Source organism: Emydura macquarii, unplaced genomic scaffold (assembly GCF_026122565.2).
Source record: "Emydura macquarii macquarii isolate MOO-44397 ecotype Brisbane River unplaced genomic scaffold, CSIRO-AGI_Emac_v2 contig_1390, whole genome shotgun sequence".
Classification (NCBI taxonomy): Eukaryota; Metazoa; Chordata; order Testudines; family Chelidae; genus Emydura; species Emydura macquarii.
This window is the reverse complement of record NW_027131527.1, coordinates 23002535-23026990: the sequence shown is the minus strand read 5'-3', so window position 1 is coordinate 23026990 and position 24456 is coordinate 23002535. Positions and strand designations below refer to the sequence as shown.

The 24456-nt window shown below is 38.9% G+C and overlaps 1 protein-coding gene across 3 annotated transcripts in view; it reads right to left on the bottom strand.

The window, feature by feature from the left end:
- The window catches only part of CPEB3 (cytoplasmic polyadenylation element binding protein 3), a 166498-nt gene that overhangs the window by 96973 nt on the left and 45069 nt on the right, over positions 1-24456 (bottom strand). For all 3 annotated transcript variants that reach the window (XM_067552878.1, XM_067552879.1, XM_067552881.1), the window contains exon 3: positions 11049-11208. In XM_067552878.1, the coding sequence (XP_067408979.1) occupies positions 11049-11208 (160 nt within the window). The remainder of the gene's footprint in view (positions 1-11048; positions 11209-24456) is intronic.

The window sequence follows — 24456 nt, the reverse complement described above, 5'->3', positions numbered from 1 at the left end:
AGATCCTGAGATCCTGGAGATGAAGGTGGAAACTCTGGTTGAGTTTAGAAGGGGATTTGAGCAGATGATGGAATAAAGACATGAGGAGGCTGAAGGAAAAAGCCCAGACTTGCAGATGGAAGCAGGACCAAAGAACTCTGAGGGGAGACTGCTGGATGAGGAAAGTGGTCAGCGGAAGCATGTGACTACAACAACCAGGCAGAGGAAAAGACGGGCTAGTGAAGGAGAAATAGAGCTCAGGAACAGGTATGCAGAGTTGGAAAATTAAGAAGGGGCACAGCTGATGGTAACTGAAGGTGAAAGGGCAAGGAGGAAGAGAAGAGCAGCTAGTCCTATATAAAGAGTGGATGAGCCAATGGAGATACCACCAAATAAGAGCCCCAGGGGGATCCAGAATTGGTTGCAGAAGATTGAAAGGGAGAATAGAAAACTAGAGGACTTGCATCCAAAAAGAACAGGTTAGAGGCTGGAGAATCGCACCATCACCAGGTAAAGGCAGGTCTACATGATTGGAGACTCCCTCCTGAGAAGAACAGAAAGGCCTGTAATCAGAGCTGATCCAAAGAACGGAAAGGTGTGCTGTCTGCCCAGTGTTAGGATATGAGATATGGACCTGAGGCTGCAGAGGATCCTAGCGGGAGTGGGAAAGAATCCACTGACTGTCCTTCATATGGGAACAAATGATACAACTAGATTCTCACTGGAACGAATCAAGGTAGACTATGCCAGGCTGGGGAAGACACTTAAGGAAATCGAGGCTCAGGTGATCTTCAGTGGGATTCTGCCTGTCTCTAGAGGAGGACAACAAAGGCATGACAAGATTATGATGATCCACAGATGGTTCAGGCAGTGGTGCTATAAGGAGGGCTTTGGGATGTATGGCCACTGAGAGTCATTCATGAACAGAGGACTGTTCTCTTGGGATGGACTTCACCTGAGTAGGGAGGGAAATAGACTTAGAGGATGGAGGTTGGCATAACAGATAAAGAGAGCTTTAAAACTAGAAATTTGGGGGAGATGGCTGGGAGATGCTCACGTAATCTCCATGTCTGATTTTTAACATTGAGAGGGAGGAAAATGAAGTAAAAAAGAATACAGTAGTGGGTAGGAGAATGGACATGAAAAAGAAAGGATAGTGTAGATACTAGTTTAATAGGCAATACTGGCGGTAGAATGATTTTCAGCACATTGTTGCTTATTCAGCCTATGAACGTTTAATACTTAAAAAGCACTGTGTCAACATACAGGGCAAAACAATTATAACAGCAACAGCAGCAATGCTATAGTTAAGGGTCTAGTGGTATTTCCATAATGAACATTTTGAGAGGATTACAAAAAATGTAACTCCATTGATTCTGAATTTTAAGGGTATCAATAAGCAATTATAATTTAAGCACCTATTTCTAACCTTAAATGAGTCAACCTAATGTGTGCTCACAGAACATGGAGACTATTGTTTACCACAACCAGACATGAGGATCATCTATTCATAATTGTCATGGTATGTGATTTTCTAATTGCACTGTACATGTCTGACAACAGCCAGTTATGAGAATATTCTGTGTTAATGTGAAGATGCCGAGGTTTAGGCAGTTCAAGCTAGTTGTTATTGAGTAAGTTCTTCTAACTTTCATTAAACAGACAAAAAGATATGCTGTTATCGAGACGCGACAGCCAGCAGCAAGAGAGAGCAATACAATATTTATTAACAAGCCATGTATTCCTCATAACCAAAATACTTATGGCTGCTCTTATATAGTCATAAAGATGCCACATATAATATGCAAGGCTCTTTAAGCAGCAGCAGAATGTTTAGCTCGAAAATGGTCACAGTTTTCATAACATTATTGTATTTACCGCATCAATTTTACAATAAATCCTACTGAATAGAAAAAAAAACAGGAATTGTAGGTTCAGCCAAAGGGATAGGAAAGTCTTCCCCCCTATTAAAATATATCTTTTGTGTAGCATCAACACTGTGCTAGATACTTACCCATCTTGGTTAAGCTTCTTTTACTCAGTGCTGAAAGAGGGCAAATTGATAACCTTACTAGAGAAAAATTAGCCTAGATAATAAACCAGCCTCCCCCACAAGTTTTTTTTTAAACATATTGTATAATTTACTTTACAAGATGCCGGATTTTGAAGTAGGAAGGAGGAAAACTGAGGTATCTGAGCTGTAGATGTACATAAAGCCAAAATCAGGCAAGGAAGACAAAAAAAAAAGTAACAGTTAATGTCTTTATCCCCAACACTAACTTAAAAGAAAAAACATCTAGAGAAATGTGTCAGAGAACAGATACACTGAACATAGGCAATGAAGTGATAAACATGTTCATGGCATAGTTACATTAGATAAAAATCAAACTTATTTATTTATTTATTGAAGACGGATATAAAACCTCATGCTTCAGGGCAGTACAAGACAACTATATGATGGGAATGGGAAGAATTTTCCATTGTGGATGGGTTATTCCATAACCATCTATTATGTGCTTTTTGCAACTTGCTCTAAATATTTTGATATCATTGTGAGAGTCAAGATACTGGACAAGATGGACCATTGGTTTGATCCAGGATGGCAGTAAGTGCTCCACACACAGGTGGAAAAAAGAAAGAAAAAACCAAGTCTTTTAGCCCAGTGCAAAGATTAAAGGAAATATGTATTTTGTTTCCGATAAAACAAAACTACTGAACTAACATTATTTTTTTCTCAGTGTCCTTTTTTCATCAATATGTACAGGAAGGGTGCTGGTAGGATATGTCAAGGGAATGAGACATTAAGAAGTGGACAGTATGTTGCAACTAGTTTTTCTATAGGAAATGTTGTGAAGGATTGATTAGTAGATATTATTTTGAGAGCTGAGATTCCAACGTAAAACAATTTAGGAACATTCACTTCACTTGAATGGGGAATTATGAAAGTTAGTGCAACAAAGTTCAGCTGCAGATTATGAGAACACAAATATGCTCCTTACTCATTTCCTCTCACCTTCCTTCAGTCATGTCACATGACTCATTTCTTTGCCAAAGTATTCTCTAAAGAATTAGACCAGAAAGTGGGCTTTAAGGTAAAAATCAGCAATTAACTGAAGAGTAGGATGGAAAGTTGACTGTATCTTCTGGGACAATTTTTTCTGTACTCTAACCCATGTAGAGAACCCAGATGCTCATAAAACCTATGAGATTAGTTTAAGCAGGCTATATTGTTAACTCAACAACTTAAATAATTGTAGCAGTTGTACATCTGACCCCTATGGAATCACTGTAAGAAGTAGAGAAATAATATTGTTATTTATATATTTTAATATGGATGGAAAGAGAATAGCAGTTAAATGCACAATTTACAATAATTAGATAGAATTATTCTGGTTGCCATACCAACTACAGAGATTTATTCTCCAATGTTATTCTTGACTACATTTCTCAATACTGGAAGCTAAGATACCACAACATGGCATTTAAAATTTTATTCAAATCACACTTGTTTTTAAAGGAGATCAGCCATTTATTTTTGGCTTCTAAAGAGATTTCTAAGAAGAAGCAAAGTTTTCATCCATATAAAAATATATATTTGTATAGAATAACTTCAAATTACAATGCATTAAAACTTTTTATTGACTGAAACAACAATATAACAGGAAGGATAATAACTGATCTGATAAGAGAGAGAAATAGTTTATTGTTTGCTAATTTAGATGGGTCCTATTGTGTATGGAGGCAATGGAGGATTTTGCCACAGAACACCGCACCTTATCTTAGGCTCCACTAACCCAGTAAGCCTCTTAAAAACCTAGTTCTGTCTACTACTATTGTAAGCAACATAGTATTAAATGCACAAGGCAATGATAATGTGGTATAAGCATTAAAAATTTAGATGGAAGGCGGGACATTCAGTTATGTTTTCCCTAGCAAACTTTAATCTTGCCTCTGAATATCAGATGTATTAGTAGTCAGAGCCTCAATTAAACAATCACAGACTAACATAGGTAAATGTGAATATGCTCAGCAAATATTTATCTTACAAAAATTCACTAAGTGGAAGTACAGAAATAGAAAATAGTGTACATACTATTTCTAAGTTTCCACATACAGTAAAATCCATCTTGGTAACTATGCGTGATTAGCGTGTTTGTCTCTGCATATTCATACCTGAGGAATATGCCTTCCAGTTCTTGTGAACAGAAGCCTTTTCTTCTGTATAGCTGAGGCACTTCTTCCAAGGCCCACATGTTTAACTGTACTTATCCTTGCTCTGAACAGTTTTGCCTGGGGAGGATCACTAAAAAGGGATGAGAGGCAACATAGAGAAGATCTAAACTGTATATCCAAGTTCAACTGTCTCTAGTACCCAGCACTCTATGGTAATTAAATCTTTAACTGTAGATCTTTTGTGAGGTCTTTAACGTGCTGCAGAACAAACCTTCTTTTGGTAGTCCCCAATAGCTAGGGTACAACTGGTGCACTGTAGGCGCTTCATTTGCTAAGACTGTATGCCTCTAGCACCTAGGGGTCCCAATACCATTCAACTGCCTTCATATGCCACACTCTTCCTGGGGCCCAGACATTCTGCTTCTGCGACCTGCTCTTCCAAACTCTCTGAATTGCCATGGAATCTCATGCTGATGACCTTGCATTCTCCTGAGCACAACAGGGGAAAAACCAACATCATAGCAGATTCAGCACACTACTTTGGCTGAGCCATCAGCTGCCTCATTACAGATGTTTACTATTGCCTCATCTGATGTTTTTGAGGTGATGCCAGATGTAGAGGCTTTTCTTTTAGACCTTGTTGGAGGAGTCCAAAAGACCAATTCCATAGCTAGATGACTTCCATTTTCTCCAGCATCTTGCCCATTTTGAGGCTGAAAAGATTCTTCCCCCTTGAACAGGAGGTCTCACATAAGCCTAAGCTTTAGATAAGAGGCCTATTTCAAAAAGTGGCAACAGTAGCTTCTGAAAGAAATAGCTGATGCCATGAATAGTCTGAAGCAACTTCAACTGCCTCTAGGATGTGCATAGACACTACATGCTCCTCAATCACCAGCTCCTTTACTTTATCTGCTCCTCAAGAAGGTGGCTCATTAGATTAAATTGGTACCTTGCCCACAACAGAATTTGGACATCTCAGTAGCCAATGTACCCCAGAAGTAGCCTTTCCTCATCCAAAAGTCAATTTTTTGGCATCCTCGTCTGATATGATGGTCCAAACTTGTCCTGGAACCTCTCCTTCTTTCATTGGCTCTGGCACCATTAATGAGCTGGGAGAAAGGCAGGTTAGGATATACTGTACCCTCTACTCTGGCACCTGATAAAGGCCATCTGTCCTTTTAGATCTGGCTGTGATCAACTAGTTGACCTTAGCCATGTCCAGTAACTCATCATTAATAGGGAGAGAGTTTCCTTTTCTTTTTGGATTTTCAGATGTCAAACTCCCAGTTTTTCTTTTCCTGGTCAAATTAACTTTCCAACTCCAGTGCCTTCGTTGTATGTTGTAATAGCTCCTGAAACAGTCTTAAATAGATGGTGAAAGAGAAAACAATGACCATATTGTCACAGTTCAGAACAACTGCAACTGCATCTCACTTCAGTGGTTCAGTAAGAGCACCCACTCTTGACTTTCAGCTCCTCAGCTGTCATCTCTCTCAAGCTGAGGCATGAGTCTTCCATCAGACTGGGGTATTCCCAGGTTGGACAGTTCCCTTGCCTTCACTGTGCCCTTTCTAGCACTGCCAGGACACTTGCTTACTTTCTCTTTAGAGACAGATAACAGTCCAATTGCTACAGACATCAGGTACCAAACCGCAGTTTCTGAGCAACCTACTTTACTCTTAAGGTAAAAAGAATTACAGAGAAAACATATTAAAAACAATAAAAATCTACATGCATGCTAATAAGTTTAGTAGAATTCCTCCCAGCTCTCACATGGGCTCAGGCAAGTGTAGTCTTTTAATACCCCACCCCAAGGGCATCTTTGTAGTTACAAGTTCATCAGAGCTTCAGCTCAGAACAAGCGCAGTGTCTTATGAGGCCTCAGTAGGCCAAATCCTTTCAATCCTCCCCTAAGCAATGAGGCCCTCTGTGGACCAGGGATTCTGTCCATTTGCTGGATCAGGAAGAAGGCCTTCAGTCAGTATAAACTAAAGCTATTTATTCAAAAAAGTCTTTTCTTTGCCTCAGTCTCTGGAGAATCCAATTTGAACTAGTATATGCATATCTCCCCAGGGAGACTTCAAAGGCTGGTAATGGAGGATCACTCCTCCACACTGAAGAACATACACACAGTGCCACAACAGCACATACACAATTACATTTTAATGCAATGCACTCCCAAAGGTATTAATCCTAATTCAATAAAGTTTATCTTAATGCCACAATGTTTTTTTAGGATATTAGAGTATTACCAATCTGTCACACGTTTTTTGCTTAGAAGTTTTGAGACTGAAGCAATCCCTTTTTGCTCTCCATTAAAAGGTTGTTCCAAGTCCTTTCCCCTTTTTCCTCTGACTAAGACAGGTGGTTGGGAACATTGGATAAAAGAGGGGACAAGGCCACACATGTAGAAACTGGCTGAGCTGGCACAGGAAGTGACTGGGAAAATGGCATCTTAACTGACTTGGCAGATGCAGAAAATTAGGATCCCCAGACCCTGATGGTAGCAAAGCAAAATTATCTGTATGGCCAGCTAGCCACTAGGCTAGAGGGAGGGCAAAGGAAGGGGCCTGAAATGAGGTGCCCCAAGAGGCTGGAAAAGCTGAGAGAACTCCTTAGAGCCCAAAAGAGTAAGAGCCCAGGATATTGAAGCATTCCAGATCCAAGAGGTGTCCCTGAGAGCCTACAAGCCCATACCAGGCAGACAAGGACAACTCACAGAACAAAGTTTCAGCAGAGACTCCGTCGGAGTCCAACCTCATCAGAACTGGATATTGAGCGTCCCCCAGAAGAGTGCACACCGCAAAGCAACATTCTGTGCTCTGGAGATAGTGCAAAGGACAACATTGACTATTAATGGAGAGGAACCAGGAATCCTAGTGACCAGGAAAACAGGGAAAGCTGAATGAGTCCCCTGCATTAGCACTGCCATGTCAAGTAACTCAACTACATAGTCTCTAGACACAAAGTTTTTTCTTCTTTCCAGGTTGGTGTTGAGAACTCCTGCACTGAATACGCGTTTCCACTTTTCCTGTCCTGTCCTCCACCAACTTTGTTGGCACCAAGCACAAAGGAGACAGACTCAAAGTGTCCCAGCACAAAGTGGATGAACAGCTGATCATATGTCAGGGCCAAGAAAGGCATGGCGCCTTTTAGTACAGGCCTGTGATTGAAAGCCTTACAAGTGCCGTGATCCAAGGAATGGATTTCCTCCACACAGAACAAAAAGCAGAGCAAAAGGGGCTTAAGTATTTCCAAGGAGGGAGGGATGTATCCCACACCACTTAATTCTGACCTTTGTATCTGTATCCTTAAGATAGATTATATCTTCTGGTTGTACTTCAGAACCCTAGTTCAAAAACAAAAACTAGGACCAAGATCTCAGGCCTAACTTTATGATCCTATTTTCGAAAATCTTGGCCTAGATATAGAATAGCACAAGAAAATACACACAAAAGAACTTGGAATCTCCCTCCCCACACACCTTGGGGGTAAAATCAAAACAAACAAAAAACATTTTAGGCATAGAGGGAAAATTCCTGCATCCCCCATCTGGTGCTGGAAACGGAAGTAACAAAAGCAGTCGGGGGCGGGTGGGGGGGACATTTCTCTTTTCTGACCTCTATTTCAAACGTCTATTGTCACATGATGAGGCTCCTGTGCCCGCAGCAGACAACACTTTCCCAGAAGATTTCTGAAGCTCTGCAATGCTGGGGATAAGGTATCATATAAGTGTGAATATGGACAGGCCATCTCAAGGAAGATTGATTATTTGCTGAAAAGAAAAATTTTCATTGCCCAGTGGTAGGCTGACATTTTCTCTGAAATAGTCATATTGGCTCAGCAACAGGCCTGAAGCTTCCAAGATTTGTATAGTTTGGAAGGCCAAGCGAAACTTTTTACTAGAATGAGCCAATACTTGCCTCTTTTCCAAAATTTCTTTTCACCACTCCCATCTATTTGAAAGCTTGTACAATACTAAAATTAGTATGAATAATAAAGCCAATTGATATGTAAATGCTTCCTAGGAAGAGTAATTTAGGCAAATTAGCTTAATTTACTAAGGGTGAGCAATTCATTAACTAGAAAGGTAACCTTCTCAAATGAAAGATATACCCTAACCTGGGAGAAATCCATCTCAGTTGAAACAAAGTGGCAATGCTTGGATTTTAGATTGGTAGCTCTACCTAGTGAGCTAAATGAGACATATCTATTTATTGTGAGTAGTAGTAAACTACTCTGCCAGTCTCTCTGAAGCTTTCAGTTACTTACTATGAGAGTGTTGCTCTCCACTAAATGAATTCTAGTAGCTTCTTTGAACAAGATAGAACTCACTCTAGCATCTACAGAGGAGGAAGAACTGCCTGAAGTTGAATCCTAGGAAAACAGATGATGTTTGTGGGCAGGGGGAAACACTGTGAAGAACTATCTGCCTGGCACCCCTTTGACTAAGGTTACATGTCATCCCCCCCGGATCAAGACAATATGCAGTTTGAGAGTTCTGGATACCAGCATCTGTGAGAACTCCACCTACCTGCTCTGACTGGCTAGGAGAACATGTTCCATTGTTGTTGATGCCTTGGCAACTACACTTCACAGAGAACACAAAACATTATCCATGACCGCTGATTCAGGTTTGCCTGTTCTAAAACTTCTTTTGTATTCCACATAAAAATGTATTTATTAGCTTTTCACGCATATTGTATCTGTTTTACTTAGAAACCAGTCTCTCCATGGATACCTGGATCTCAGATCATTAACAGTAGAAAAACTTAGTTCCTGCTGCCCTCAAATATTTATTGTAATTATTTTTGTTTGTTTGTTAACCTAAGACAATCTCCTGCATTGCTCATTTACCCAGCAGACATTAAAAACATCCTTTTAAATATGTGAAAAATATTTAATTAAAGGGAGATGAGGTGTCTAAATTAACCAAGAATCTCATTTTCATCACTTACATTGCTGTACTAAAAGAAAAGGCCACCGTGCACAGAAAATGGTGGAAGCCTTTTTTAAGGGTTCAGCTGTGGCATACTACCTATCATAATATATTCTATAACTCAGTAGAAGAATACAAACATACACACCTCACTATTGCCAAGATTAATCTTTCCCATTGCTATAGTTATATTATTCAATGCTATTTTCCATTTCTCTTTGGAATACTGTTGTCTGTGTGTTACTTGAAGTAGCTTTCATATTTTAATCACTTTTTCTTAAAGGACCTAACACAAATACATAATGAATTATAGACTAAATGGTACTAGTAGCAAATTTTTTTTTTTTTTTAAAGTATTTTTGGAAGGACAATGTAATTCCCACTACATCTTCCTTGATTTTTTCAGTCCCATTTTTTACAAGTTTAACAAGGAAATTTAATTTCACAAATTTTCTCAACTTGAAGATATATTTAGTCCCAAAGATTTATGGTATGTTAACTGTGCTATAGAAAGGGTAAAGACAGTTTTATCTATGTAGCACTTGCTTTAAGAGCTACTTAAAGTATGTACAAAAGTATCCTAGCAACTGCAGTAACATTTATGTGATCAGGTATGAGATCCAAGTTTGACAGCTAGTATTATGATCTCCAGGCTGGCATTGTTGTGAAAGCACTATCCTCAGCAATAAAGAGATGGAGTTTTATGTCTCTCACCTACCCAGACAATAGAGTGATGGTGCTGACAAGCTGTAAAGTATGATGGCTATGTCGCAGGACTGTATGTATAGTGGTAGAAAGCTGAAGGAATGGAACTTTGAGTTTTGAAAGGGGTAATGAGAATTCGGGAACTCGGGGGTGGGGGTGGGGGGGGAATGAAAGTTGTATCGTAAGGAAAAATATTTATTGCCAGTGTGATTTATACACAGCAGATTCAATTCTTGCATCAGACAGGTATACAAATTGTCATGTGTATGATACTCAATCAGGATATGACATAGGATCAGACTACTTTTCCATCAAGTACAATATCTTGACTTGGGCAGTTGTTACTACCCAATACTTTCCTTATCTCTACATGTTCTACATCTCTACAATTGTTGGAGCTAACGTTGAGTGATAATTGCAATTAGCTCAGTATTCATTCACTGCACAGACCATTACTATTTTCAATCCTCAAAGCAAAAACCTTAGCAACTTTGAAACAAGCTATTCTCAGGTTTAACAGGTCAGAAAAGATTTGTAAAGAGATAGATGGATCTATAGACTGATTAGCATGAATTAGTAAACAAAAAGTTGCCCAGAACACTCACTCGTGCGGCATTAGCTGAGTGCTAGAAGTAATTTAGTCTGTACCACTGAAGTTGAAAGGACAGATCTGCTTCCACAGCAGAAGTAATTACCAATATTTCCCAGCATCCAGCAAGCAAATAAGTTACACTACTTCCAATCCATCCATTTGGGTTCTAATTCTAGCACACAAGATATATGTATAAAAAAAGATATTCTTTAAACTCTCTTTTAATAACCATGATGATTAAGGGGATATTTTAGATCACTATGTTCTACCTTAACAATTCATGTAAAAATAGTCTATTAGTTTTTTTAAAATGACAATTAAAAATTGAACTGTATTCTTGTTAACTGCTTGTTTTCTGAAATGGCAGGCTGAAGCTGAAAACCTCACTGGGCAATTTTTAAAGACAGAAAACAGGAAAAAGGCTCTATAAAATTAAAGGTCAGATGATATTTGAAATTCATATCTTGCGCACAGGGCATACTACATTTATACACATTTAGCCTTGGTCATCTGAGATTATTGAGTCATGCTTTTTAGATGGGCGAACAGCAGCTTTAAATATTCACCACTTGGTTTAATAGCAGAAAACGTACAGCAATTATTGAAAAACTGATTTTTGTTTAAACACCAAGCAAGCATGGACATATGAATATTCCTAACCTGTAAAATGATTCCTCCACATAATATCAGCGAAACTCATTGGTGGGCCACTGGGAGGGTAGTGTTTACCTTTCAGAGGCTCATGATCAGTCCTTATCATATCCATTAAGGAATTTTCCAAAGAGTGCAAGTTAAAAGTGTCATAGGGCCTATTCCGGTCCTAAAAGGTAAAAAAAAAAAAAAAAAATACAGAAAGAAAAACACTGTTACAATGTAGTCATTTCATAACATAAGCATTCTTCTTATAGTGTATTACTCCAGCCTTACCAGTTATACGTTTTTCCTCCATGATACTTTTTTTATATATATTTATAATAAACCAAGATAAATTATAATTGTGATCATACATAAATATGCTGTTTAAAAGGGGGAATACATGTGACTGCTACAAAATAATATATAGTAAGAGTTTTAACATGTACTTCTCTCTAAACAGGTATGTGTAGCTCTTAAACATAATTAGGGTAATTAGGATTTGGAAATAACTCACCCCCAACCCTGCCCAACCACCTTTTTTTTTTTTTTTTAAAAAGGAAGGGTGGTGGGAAGAGTGACATGTAGAATTTAAAAATTGTATTTCTTTGTTTCACGCCTCTGCCTTCATTTTCTGACATGGTGCTGCTCTGACCATATGTGGGGTGCAGAAGCAATCAGTGCTCAAACAGCCATTTTCCCACCAGAGCATTGTTGCTTTCTTCTATAGAAGTCTAACATGGCAGAGGCAGACTCTCACATCTTATGAAGGTGCACAACAGAACGTAAGGCAAAGCAAGAGAGCTAAGAGGGGCGATATTACCAGCCTCAAGTGTTCAAAAATTTTGAGTCAGGCACCAAAAAACCTCAAGAGACTTGTTTTAAATATCATGATTAAGCCTTATAAATGTGAGGTTCTTTTTATTTGTCCTCTGTTTTTTAATCTTTAAGGATTAATTTGACCTCAAATTAAAACGACAAATTTCGTATTATTTGGAGAAGAAAGCCTGACTCCAGTTTTACTTACAAGGCCCTAACAACAGTTTAAGGATTTGTTGAGGACTGAAATGGGTATAACCAAAGAGACAAGGTGAGTGAGGTAATATCTTTTATTGCATCGACTTCTGTTGGAGAGAAACAAGCTTTCGAGCCACACAGCACTCTTCTTCAGGTCTGGGAAAGGTACTCTAAGCATCACAGCTAAAAGATATTGCTTCACCTACCTTGTCTAATACCCTGGACCGACATAGCTACAACTACATTGCATACAATAGGTATAACCACACATTTCAAAATGAGAACTTTAACATGAGGCAACAGAAATTTGGAACTTAACCTGATATCCTTCTGTGAAGTTATGTGTTTAGAGAGGACAATACTGACCAACTATCTAGTCCACTATCCTGCCACTGCAATATAGTATTTTGCAAGGAATGGATACTCAGTGTAGGCAAAGTTGGTGGAAAAACGCACACAATCAGAAATAATTTATAACTTTAAGAGGTCAGAAAAACCAAGGAGATTTTACATAGAAGATTCCAGTCTCTGTAAATTAATACAATCTCTAATTTTTTTTGGCATGCAAGGCTAATAAACTATATATAGCTTGGCTTTAAAAGACTAGAGGGGAATAGGATTAAAATCTTTACATAGTGGAAGGGCACCAATATAAGGGAAATGGAAGAACTGTGTAAGAAGGAATAATATGTAGCTAGATAAAACTGAGCAAAGGAACATTTAAGGCTGGACACCAAGTAAAAAAAGTAAAATATTATGTACAAAGAATGATCTTTGGTTTATAGTAGAAGCCATGTCATACTGAAATCATTTGAGTTCACTTTTGTATTTATCATTGGTTTCCAAAGCCATTATTGTCAATGTTGATGCTTTCTACACTAGCTCATGAGAGGAAAGCAAGCATTTGTCCCTAAATATTTGATGAACAAATACAATTTCCTTATTTACCCAACTGGATAAATATATAATTTCCATTTTTAAAGCTAGCTTATCCAAAATAGAATCTTTTTGTGCAAAAACTGGTTCTGTTCAAGTGAACTAGACAATTACTTCAAGTTTCTTTGGCATATCTGTTAAAAGAAAGATTTTTTTGTTGTTACAGCAACTAATTGCTTAATGTAACAAGAATAAAAAAGGATGGAACAGTTGGCTTTATTTCATATAATCTTTCTCTAAACAAATCCATATTGGCATTTCCTTATTTCTACATTCTTACGGCACATAACTAGCTTGACTATAAAGGATGTACTACATATATTTTGGAGGGAAAAAAAAGAATTTGAATCTTCTTCCCCCCCTCCCCCCATTAGGTGCAGATTTATTTGTAAAGAAAAATAAAAATACTGATTTATGGTTAGGACAATGAAAACTTACATGCTATGGCATTGTCCTAAAATATATTCTTTTGGGGAGGAAATATGAAGTAGAATTCATATGATACTAGACGATATCCCTACTGATTCAAGAATTTTAGTTTTGAAATATTTGAGTATTTTTATGAGATTAAGCAGAGTTCACAAATAAGTAAATAAAATAATTGCCAACATGAATACATTGCAAAAAAAAAAAAAATGGAAAGATTAAACCATTAGCCAAAGGCTACAAATTGCTATATTGAGTAGATTAAGTGAGCTGCTGAATTTGAGAGAAGACAAAGACTTTAAATTATATAGTAAAAAATTGTAAAGACTATTTATAGATTTATATATGACTCATACTTTAAAAAAATCAGGTTTACAACAGTTATGCACGTGCAGGTATGTTACTATTGCTGCATATATGTATCCCAAACATTTGCTCTCCTTTCCATCCTGTAATATTTAGGATGCAAGTTAGTTGGAGAGAACAGTGCAGCAGTTATATTAATTGCATTACTGACTTGTTCTGAATGCAACTGTTCAGCCCCTGACAAACACAATATATACTGTTCACATTCAGAGGCTTGACATGTCCCTAGCATAATCAATCCCACATTTTTAACATAATACCTACCCCTTACTCTTCCTGTTTAAAAAAAGTGGGAAAAATTAGGAAAAGGAAGCAACAATACTCACTAGACTCATGTTCCAGCCAGAATCCTTCCAAGAGGGAAGGTTTGAAAAGAATTTACTTTGAAGTTAATTAATGCAGCTCCATCATCTAGAGACATTGTTTAGCATGGAGGAATTCTGTTCCATAGAGACACTGGGAACTCTGTATTTGTAGATGTAAAGTAGAGCACCAATAATGGGCAAGATCAAGTCTTGGTTACAGTATGATTTGGTCTCACCCATTGTTAATGCTCTACATCATCACTACAGGATGCTGAGTTCTGAAGTACACTAGCCTCTTCTAAATGTCCAGTAGTATGCCCTGTCTACTATGAGCCATAAGTATTCCAAACAGTAGGCTCTACTGGCTTTAACCCTCAGGGTATGTCTACACTGCAACATAAATCCAGGATTAATGGGATTGAAGTCTGCAGACTCTGGATTTGAGAGACCAGGGCTTGAGCATCCATGCTGACTGGTGACACTGCTAGGTTAAGAATTTTGAGCCCAGGCCCCACACTGGGATTTCAATGTGCCTACTGAGTATACAGACCCGAGTCCAACCAACTATATCCCAAGATTTCCTACTGTCCTCATAAAACATGGCTGCTCTAGCCTTCTGTTTGGGTGCAGTGTGGAAAAATATGACTGTCCATCAGACGTCACAGAACGCTGTGGAGCATATGTCAGCAGGCTGCGGGGCCATCATCTTGGTTTCCATGCTCCCAGCAACAAGAGACGACAATGTAGAGGAGCCACCATTTCAAGAGCTTCTGTTTGTGCTGGTGGACATTTCAGCAGCATTTTTTGACCCACCAAATGCACCTAATGAAGCAGAAGGATGACAACAATACAGATATGGCAAACTTGAACTGCCTGATACTGCTCATGACTCTTGGTATAGCTGGTGATGCCCCCCTATGTAGATTGGCGCTTCTGGAGCAAGGCCACAAGCAGACTGGTGGGATCACGTCGTCATATGGACCCAGAATGACCAGCAGAGGGTCCAGACCTTTCACATGAAGTAAGCTACACTTCTGGAGCTTTGCGAGCAGCTTGCCCTAGAGCCTCCAGCATCAAAACACGCAAGAGGATGGCCATGTCAGTCCAGAAGTGATTTGCTATAACCATCTGGAAGCTAACTACCTCGGACTGCTAAAAGTCCATTACTAACCAGTTTGGTGTTGGAAAGTCAACTGGGGGTAACGTGGTTGCAAAGATTTCTGAGGCAATCAGACATGTGATTTACCCAAAGATAGTAAGCATAAACAATATTCCCTGAAGTAAATGTTGGTTTTGAGAGAATGGGGTTTATAAACTGTACCGGGGCCATTGATGGGACTATATGCCCATAGTTTGTCCTCCTCAAGGATCACGAGTACATAAACCACAAAGGGTACTACTCCATTATCATGCAGGCCCTGGTGAACCAGAGAAGCTAATTTTGGATGCCAATGTGGGCTGCACTGGAAAAATTCACATTGCCACTGTTTTCCAACAATCAGGAGTCTACATTCATGGACAGGCTGAGACACTATTCCCATCAAATTACATGGTCATAAATGGAGTTACTGTCCCCCTTATTATCCTGAGGACTCCATGTACCCACAAGTCACAGATACGTGTGCCTCTGGGGGGGGCAGAGAATGCTCCAGGCTGCAGCGCGCCCTGGGCTGCCTACAGCAGATCACGGCTGCCTGTCTATTCCCTGCTGGCCATGTCCAGATCCAGAGCTCATAGGCAGAGCAGGAGGCTGCCCTACAAGTCCTGTTTCTGGGGGGGAGAGCTAGTGTGGGATGGCAATTTGTTCCATGGGCAGCTTCACAGGTAGGGTTCCCTCTGGCTTAGTGGGTAGGATCACCCATCCCTAACTGTCTGTGAGCAGGCGTCAAGGGACATGTACTCGACCACACACATGGAAGCTAATGTTTTGACTTATTTTGCCAATTTAAAATGCTCTTGGTAGACATTTGCCAGTGTTCAAATGAAAGGGACTATATCATTGTGGATCGCATTGCTGTCAGATAAATACTATAGCTTATTTTTTTGGTAGATGTACTGGTAGTATATATATTGCATGGATGCTGCCCACAAAACACAAAGAACTGCATATGCAGCCCACAATAGTAAACAGACTTAGAACACTGTGCTAGATTTTTGAGATGCCTGGTTCAATGGTTACCAATCTTACGATGAGATTCTTTTTTAGAACTGCACCTCTGACTTTAGAACATTAATCTTTCCTAGAATGCTTGCCAAATGGACAATTAAGAGGCAACATGTTATCAAAATAAAATAAAACCACAATCTAAAAAGTATCACAAAATTTCACAAATTTCAGAAAAACAAAAGTTAGAAATTTTGTTTTTAATCTAATTTGGTTTTAAAATATTTTCTGGGAATATAAACCTTTTATGAGATATCTTTAATGATTGATTACTTTAACTTATAAGAAATAATTATGTTATCAGTGGAAGAATCCAACACCTCTCGAGCCACATTTTCTTTTAAAATGCTCACTTAAGCAGATTTAGCTCAGGTAAGAACAAAAGTAGAATTCCCAATAGAAACAATTCAAAGTGTACACATTGATAAAGTTTTACGTATAAAAGATCTTTCATTATTGATTACCATAACGTCTTTTCGGGCAAATAATTATAACTTCCACAAATATGCACTACAAAACTAAGGGAATTATAAAAATTCAGCTGAACTCGCTCTTCACAGTGGAAAAAAAAGAGAATAAAAAGGAAGACTAGATGAAAAGATATGGTAATTTAGACATAAGAACTGCCATACTGGGTCAGACCAATGGTCCATGTAGCCCAGTATCCTGTTTTACCGTGTCTCATTGATTATAATCATCCCACCAAGTTTCTGTGATCCCTTTTATATCAATATCATCATTTAATACCAGGCACTCCAATTCACCCATTTTAGTATTTAGACTGCTAGCATTTGTATACAAAGCACTTATAAAATTTGACACTTTTTAGCTGTCTGCCATTATGTGATGCAACTGAATGGGACTTTCATTTGACTGTTTCTCTTCAGTTCCTACCTGTACTTTATCATCTTCCATCCTCTCCTCCTTACTAAGATATAGAGAATCCCCATTAATAGCTCTTCCCCTAGAAGATATCCCTGTCTAAATCGTATGTTCCTCTGCACCTGTCGGCTTTCCCCCAGCCCTTATTTAAAAACTCTTTTACAATCTTTTTAATTTTATATGCCAGCAATCTAGTTCCATTTTGTTTTAGGTGGACAAAAACCTTTTTGAAAGAAAAGAGCAGTGAGATGTACTTGTTTGCCTCAAAGAGTCTCCATCTGAGACATACATCAGTTTATTTTATTCATAGGTTTTCCAAGGAAAGGCGCCTAGAGATGAATATCTTAGAAGAGATCTTAAATAGAGTTCAGAATAATGGAAGTACAATGAAGACAAAAGCCTGCATTTTGGATTTAGTGGCCTTCTCCTGTTTTTATTTCAAGGTGAAAAATAAAGTGCACATTGCCAACAAATCTCTTGAGGCTACTAATGTTGTCAACAGCCTTTCAAGGAACTACACATGTGAACAGACACCTTGGGAGAGGAGGGAGGGCAGTTGTATATATTTAGTAACTTCACATTATGATGCAGATTTGTTAGAAGCCCTTCTAACTTAAAAAATACTAATACTTCCTTCCCCTCAGAAATTGGAAGTGGTATGTATGTCAACAGAAAATTACATACACACATCAGGATATACATGTGATAAATTTGTGTATCTAGGCATTTATGGAGACCCTTATCACCATAGTTTCTGAGTGACTCACAATCATTAATGGATGTTTATCCTCACAACACGCTTGCACCATATTTCTATCCTATATACATGCTATAGTATACTAACATATACCCTATATACATATATCAAACACTATGGTATAAGGCTAAGATTTTCAAAAATAGGACTGATTTCAGTGGGAGTTCTTGGATGCTCAGCATATTGGAGTCAGCCCATTTATTTAAGGACCTAACTTTAGATTCCTATTTTCTGAAAAATTTTGGTCTCCCACCCACCCACCAATGAGGGAAGATAGTCCCCTTGCACCCCACCCTCTGAATCAGCTCCCAAAGCTTTATACCTAGATTTTCGCTCCTTCTCTTGGTTTTGCCTCTTTGCAGTCTTTCTAGTGTCCACCAGATCTAAGCTGAATGAACACAGTAACAATGGACCAAAATTCACACTCTACAAAGATCCTCAGTGGCAGCTAGGATGTTTGTAGGGAAGTAAATATGGGACTGGGAGTACAAATCAAGTTATGGAATCTATATAGGTAAGGCTCTGGCAGCGGGAAAACTACCTGGAAACCTACAGAATCTGCTGGGGTCAGAAGAAACCCACAGAGTCTAAACCTATAAAGACATCCTACCTAGGTTGTAAAAAGAAGAGAAACTCTGATGAGGTAGGCATCTCCATTGGGCATCAGGAGTTGTCATGAGAAGAAAAGATGAAGCTCAGTTGTTTATGATAAGCTCTACTTGTGCACTACTATTGATAGCAGCTGAATCCTCCTTATTCATTAATACACATGGCAGCACATCATAAGTCTAAAATACTTCAGTCTTGCCAGAAAGTCATTTTGTAACAATGCTCACAGAAGCCATGGGATTCCATAGCTTCCAGTCCTGGTGTCAGTCCACGCGCCTCAAGTACATTTCTCACCTTGAGCACATAGCTACATTACCTATGTATGCACACGCAGCATAGCCTCTTAGCTGTGTATTTTATAATCTCAGTGAAAAACCACATAACCACATGTATTACATATATGCAGCATGAGATTTTTGAAGAGTCAGAACTCAATCAAATCATAACCAAATTTCAATGGGCCACTAAAGGCACTTCTCAGTAAAGATTTTTAAGCCAAATGTCATCCTTCTATCTCTAGCCATTTTCTGTGTAGAACTTCTTTTAAAAATTGCAAGATTTATACATATAAAAAAGTGTGTAATCTTAGACTCCCTTTAGAATGAATGCTGATACATTCTTTAATTATATGATCACATACAATTTTTTCCCACAAGCCTCTGTGTCAGTGCACAGCTTGGACCTGCTTTGGGAATGAATCAGGCTTGTATAGTAAAAGGGATTGCTGTCTGTAGGAACCCTGCCTCTTGTTGCAAAAGTTGGAAAATATGTAGTGAATGAAGCCTGGAATCACAGGAAGAGAAAGGACAGTATTATGATTAAAATAATTGCATGCTGCTCTGGAGAACTGGATTCTACGCCACCTCTGCCACAGAGCTCCTAAGCGATGATAGCCACGTCACTTAAACCAAACATTTCAATGGTGGTAATTGTGAAATAAATTAACACATCCCACTGGAGATCCCTGGGTTCTGATTTCCAGAAGTATTGAGCACTCACAGCTGCAAGCTGAAGTCAATGTGAACTGTGCTTGAACACATGAACTGCTATATAATGCTAAGTACTCTGAAAAATCAGGTCCTAGGTGTCTCACATTGGTCATCCAAAATTAGTGCATACTTTTGCCCTTTATCTCCGTGTGTCTCATCCCCACTTTACAGATGTAAAATGGGAATAACAGCCCCTTCACTTTACAGAAGTTAAATTCATTAATATTAATAAAGCATTCAGATACTATAGCGATGAGTGTCATAAAAAACTCCATGAGGATATTAATAATTCTGTCTTCAGAGCAGGATGAAGGCAGTCTTCATTCTAGCATTTCCTAACTTTTGAGTACCTGATTTTGCATGCTTAATGTTCTTTTACTATAAGGCTTTGGCATGTGTGTGTGTGCATGTAATTTCCTATGTTTTTAGATAAGCAAACCGAAAAATAGAAATTCCATTATGTAGCATCATATTGACACCCACATAAGTCATTAGCAGGGTTGGTACATTTAGATCCACCACAAAGACTTCTGCCACTTGAGTGAATGGAGTAACTGATAGCAGTGGTAGGCTGTCATCCTCTATGTGGACCAGCCAGTAGATGGGGAGGTACTTTACCAGTGAGTTTCACAAATATCTGACGGGAGAGAAATGATGAAACTTAGGAATCCTAGATTCCATTCCAGGCTCTGGAAGGGAGTTATTTTCTAGTGGGCACAGACTTCTGCCTAATTTCCTCAATCTTGACCCCCCTCTGCCCTGTCCCCTTCAACCTATCCTTGTCCCAGTGCCATCTCTACCCCACCACTAGTTTTTCATACCAGACCCAGTTTCCCAACTCAAAGCTCCTCATGTGGTCTCTCTCTCCTCTCTTCCCCATTCCTCTGTCCCCTGGCTCTCAGGCCCACTCTCCCTCCTCCAAGCTCCTCATTCAATCTCAGTATTCTCCCCGTCTCCCCCCATCTCCTTGTCCTAGTCTCTCTCCTCCTTTGTGCCCTCCCCCTCCCATTCCGTCAGTTTCCTTCCTCAGCAAGTCCCAGTCACCCCCTATCACTGGCTCTTTTTCTCAGACTTTCCCTCCCAGTTTCCTGGTTCCCACAATTGCCATATCACTCCAACTCTGGTCCCAGTTTCTCTCTCTCACCTCCACTAGCTTCTAGTCCCAGTCCCCCTCACCCTTCCCTCAGCTCCTTGTCCCAATATACTTTTATCCTCTCCCCCAGGTCCAGCTTTTATTCTATCTGAATTCAAGACATCTTCATCTTCCACACTGCCTAGGCACCAGCAGGGAGGTCACTCAGCACACAAGAGAGACAAGTTCCCTGCTCTCTGTTCCAGCACCTGGTCCCATGCAGTCCACAGCAGCCAGGAATAGCAGCTGCAAAGAAAGTCCTGCTCAGCCCCTGTAGCTCTGGGCTGGAGCATCCTCACTTTAAAAACAAGCTAGGAATTTGCAGGAAGGAGGGTGACAAACACAGGGTTAAAATAGAAATAGTTATGGAGTTAACTTCAGTAGTCACTGCTGCTCCTTCTATATTACTAGCTCCCAGGTCAGACGTTACTATCAAAATACATTGGTGGGGAGGGAGGCCCAGCAAAGTTCTTACGTACTGTATAGTTGACCAGCATCCACAATTGTCACTAATGAAGGCACTTTGCCAGAAAATGGCTTAATACATTTGTTCCTATTTGTTCATTTAAATTCTTTAGCTATTAAATGCTTTTCATGTTGGAAGTTTGGGGTTTATTTTTGGTTTTTTAAGTACTGTTGAGCTGGTTATTTTGGGAAGATAGTAATAACATTTCTTAAACTTTTGCGAATACATGTAAATTGTTCCCATAGTGTAATAGGAGCTTAAAACCAAGCAAATTAGTAATTAGATGAAGCTTCTAGTATTGCACCCATGAATATTTTAGGTGCAAAAGTCAAGCTATAATTCCACTATATAATTGAAATAGTTTAAGTACTGCAGCAGACACTGAACTGGCTCACAAGCTACTCTGGCTCTTGCAATACCTGGAACTTCGAATTAGAGTTAAGTATTTTAACAGTGTTTTTTCTTGTAGTTTTGAATTGGATAATGCAGAATTATGACTTGTTCGCTTTTTTAAGCATTCTAAAGCCAGCATACTGATGAGACTATACAAAAAATACTAGCTTAGGGATTAAGTTTTTCAAACTGGAGAAGTATGGAGAATACAAATGTAACCCCCACCTCAGGGGCTGGAAGGTTTAGAGTGAAGGAAGTATAAGGGAGGCAGACAGAAAGAAAACAGAGTTCTTTTCCTTACCATATATACAGCGTTTTCTATAACTTTCATTATTTTGTTTCAGACGGGAGTAGAAATTTAAATTAAAAAAAACATACGTCTGCTAAGGATAAGCATGCTATTAAGCTAAGTTTGGCCCACTGTGTGTAAATTCTGTTTGATGCACACAGAAGGCATCTTTGTGATTATTGTAACAAACCATAGGGACCAAGGGAAAAAAATAAGTCAGAAATCATTATTGCATTCAATTGGCTCAAGGGGAAAAAAAGACAAATGTTAACAGTTTCCTTTAAATCTAGCATTCACTACATAGTCAGTGATGAAAGCTGAATAAAATATTTCAAAGTAGTAAGTCCATGAGCTTTTTGGTGAAACCTGTATGGATAGATTTAGGCCTTTGGGCTAAACAGCACTGATAAATGGTTAAAGATAGACAGGTACGGTGTAGTATTAAAAAAATTAATATACAAATTACATAAATAAGTGTTATATGGACTACTTAATTTAAGCTTCATTTTTCTTTACAGGTATGGCAGTTTTCCCCTTTGGTGTGAATTCAATACATTCGCAACATGTTTACTAAAATAATAAAGCTTCTTTGAGCTTCAGGTATGACATAAGTAATTCTTTGCTAGAGTGAACTGACAAATTGTTTTAAATATTGAGTTCCCCAGAGTGGACAAGTGAACTAATGGAACAGATTCTTTGAGCAGGGGGGCAAAGGGAAGAGGACTTGGGAAACTTTGACCTATTAATATTGTCACCTGTCAGGGAATAAACTATGACATGCTCCCCTCCTGGATATAGATAAAATGTGTTTAATTCCTTTATTATGAATATATTTGTTTCGCTTACCCTGATTTTAGTGTTGTATTAAGACGTCTGCTTATTGGAATTTTTCAATAAAATGTCTAACATTTTGTAGTTCCTCAGTTACTTACAGTACATATTTTTGTAATATATTAAACTTAATGCTTACATCAGCATGAGTATTATTTCTCCATATCAAACTCAAGAAAGATGGTTTGTGAGGCTATCCTTCCTCTGCACCCAGCAAGTAACATTCACACAGTTAGAGAGACACCTAGATCACGAATTCAAGGCTCCAACGGTGAACACTATTCATGTCTGCCCACAGAGGTTAATATACACATAAATATTGCCATTTTTCCCCTTCTAATATAAAAAGGAATAGACTATTTGCCAAAGAGTCAAAAAGCAGCCTTCATTCCTACTTGCATTGTTCTACTGTAGGGAATGATCTACAGACATTACAAATGAGTGAGAGCACTCACTGACTGCATTTAGGTTACATTTATATTTTGTTTAACTTTAGGCTTTATTTAAAAGTCTGTTCACGGTCCAGTTACTGCATAGGTTTTAACTAGCGGATGTTCATTTTAGTTACTAATTTTAGTAACAATATATTCAAACACTTGTAAAATAAAGTTGTAGGATTGAACAGTCATACCTAAGATGGTCATCAATTCACAAAAACAAGTGGGAAAAAGATCTCAGCACTAGGGTTTAAAAGGTCACTCATCATATACTTGAGCTATTGAAATGAGGGTTTGGTTTGTCCTCCTGCTGTTCAGGAGCTCAACATTCAGAAGTTACCTCTGGGCTTCTACCCCTCCATCTAGTAGAATGATATTTGTATTCCAAAGCTAGAAAAGGCTGATGTTGACCCATGAATTCTCCCTGCTCGCTAACTCAAGATATGGGGGAGGAGTCAACCTTAGATCACTAGATTAAAGCACTATGAAGGTGCCACAACAGCTAAAAGAGTAAGGAAAAGTATAGGAGAAATGAAAGAATAAGCTGATTAACATGACCAGCCTTCAAACTGAATCACACATTGTTACTGTATTGCAGTAAGGGCCCCAATAGTCTAGGCAATGTCTATACATTTAATAAAAATTACAATCCCTGCATCACAGTTTACAATACTAGTACTGTGCCTCATCATATTATAGTAGAATAAAACAAATGGGACATAGGGAGGGTTAAGATAACAGGAAAACATTCATAATTAGCATAAAAAGCACCAGTCTGGGCCTACCACCTGCAACTCTTTTGAATATATTGCAGACATCACAGCAAAAGTCTTAAGGAGAGATCTGAAGGAGAACAATGCTGTTATTGTACATATGTTCACAGGAAACTCCTCCCGTGCATATGGGATGACATGAGACAAAGCGCTGAAGTAAAAGCTACATTTGGATAGACTGTAGAGAAAAACCATACTACTAAAGAGTCACACACTTTATTACTTCTTTAGCAAAGCTCATTGCACACACCAGAGTCTTCTTACAACCTTCTATTCTCCCCAAAAGCTCCATGTGTGCCACCCTTCCTTCCCCCCCTCCCTCTATTTCTGGGATTTGCTGGAAACCCTCCCCCCACTCCCTCCCTCACATCAGGGGCTCTGTGTGCCCCCTTTCCCCACCCCTGGGGCTCTCTCTGCCCCCATTTGCCCATACCAGGGTCCCCTACTCCCCCCCCCCCACTCTCCTGCCCTCCCACCTCTGCTATTTCTTTCAGTCTAGGAGATAAACCATTTAGTGTCAACATGTTGAACTCCATCTAAATACATAGCTACATGTGTAGCAATCTTTGTGATTATTTTAGCAACCAGAGAGACCAAGGGGGTGAGAGGAGTCAGAAATCACTGAGGATGGACAGAGATGAGACGAGCTATTGTTATCCTCAA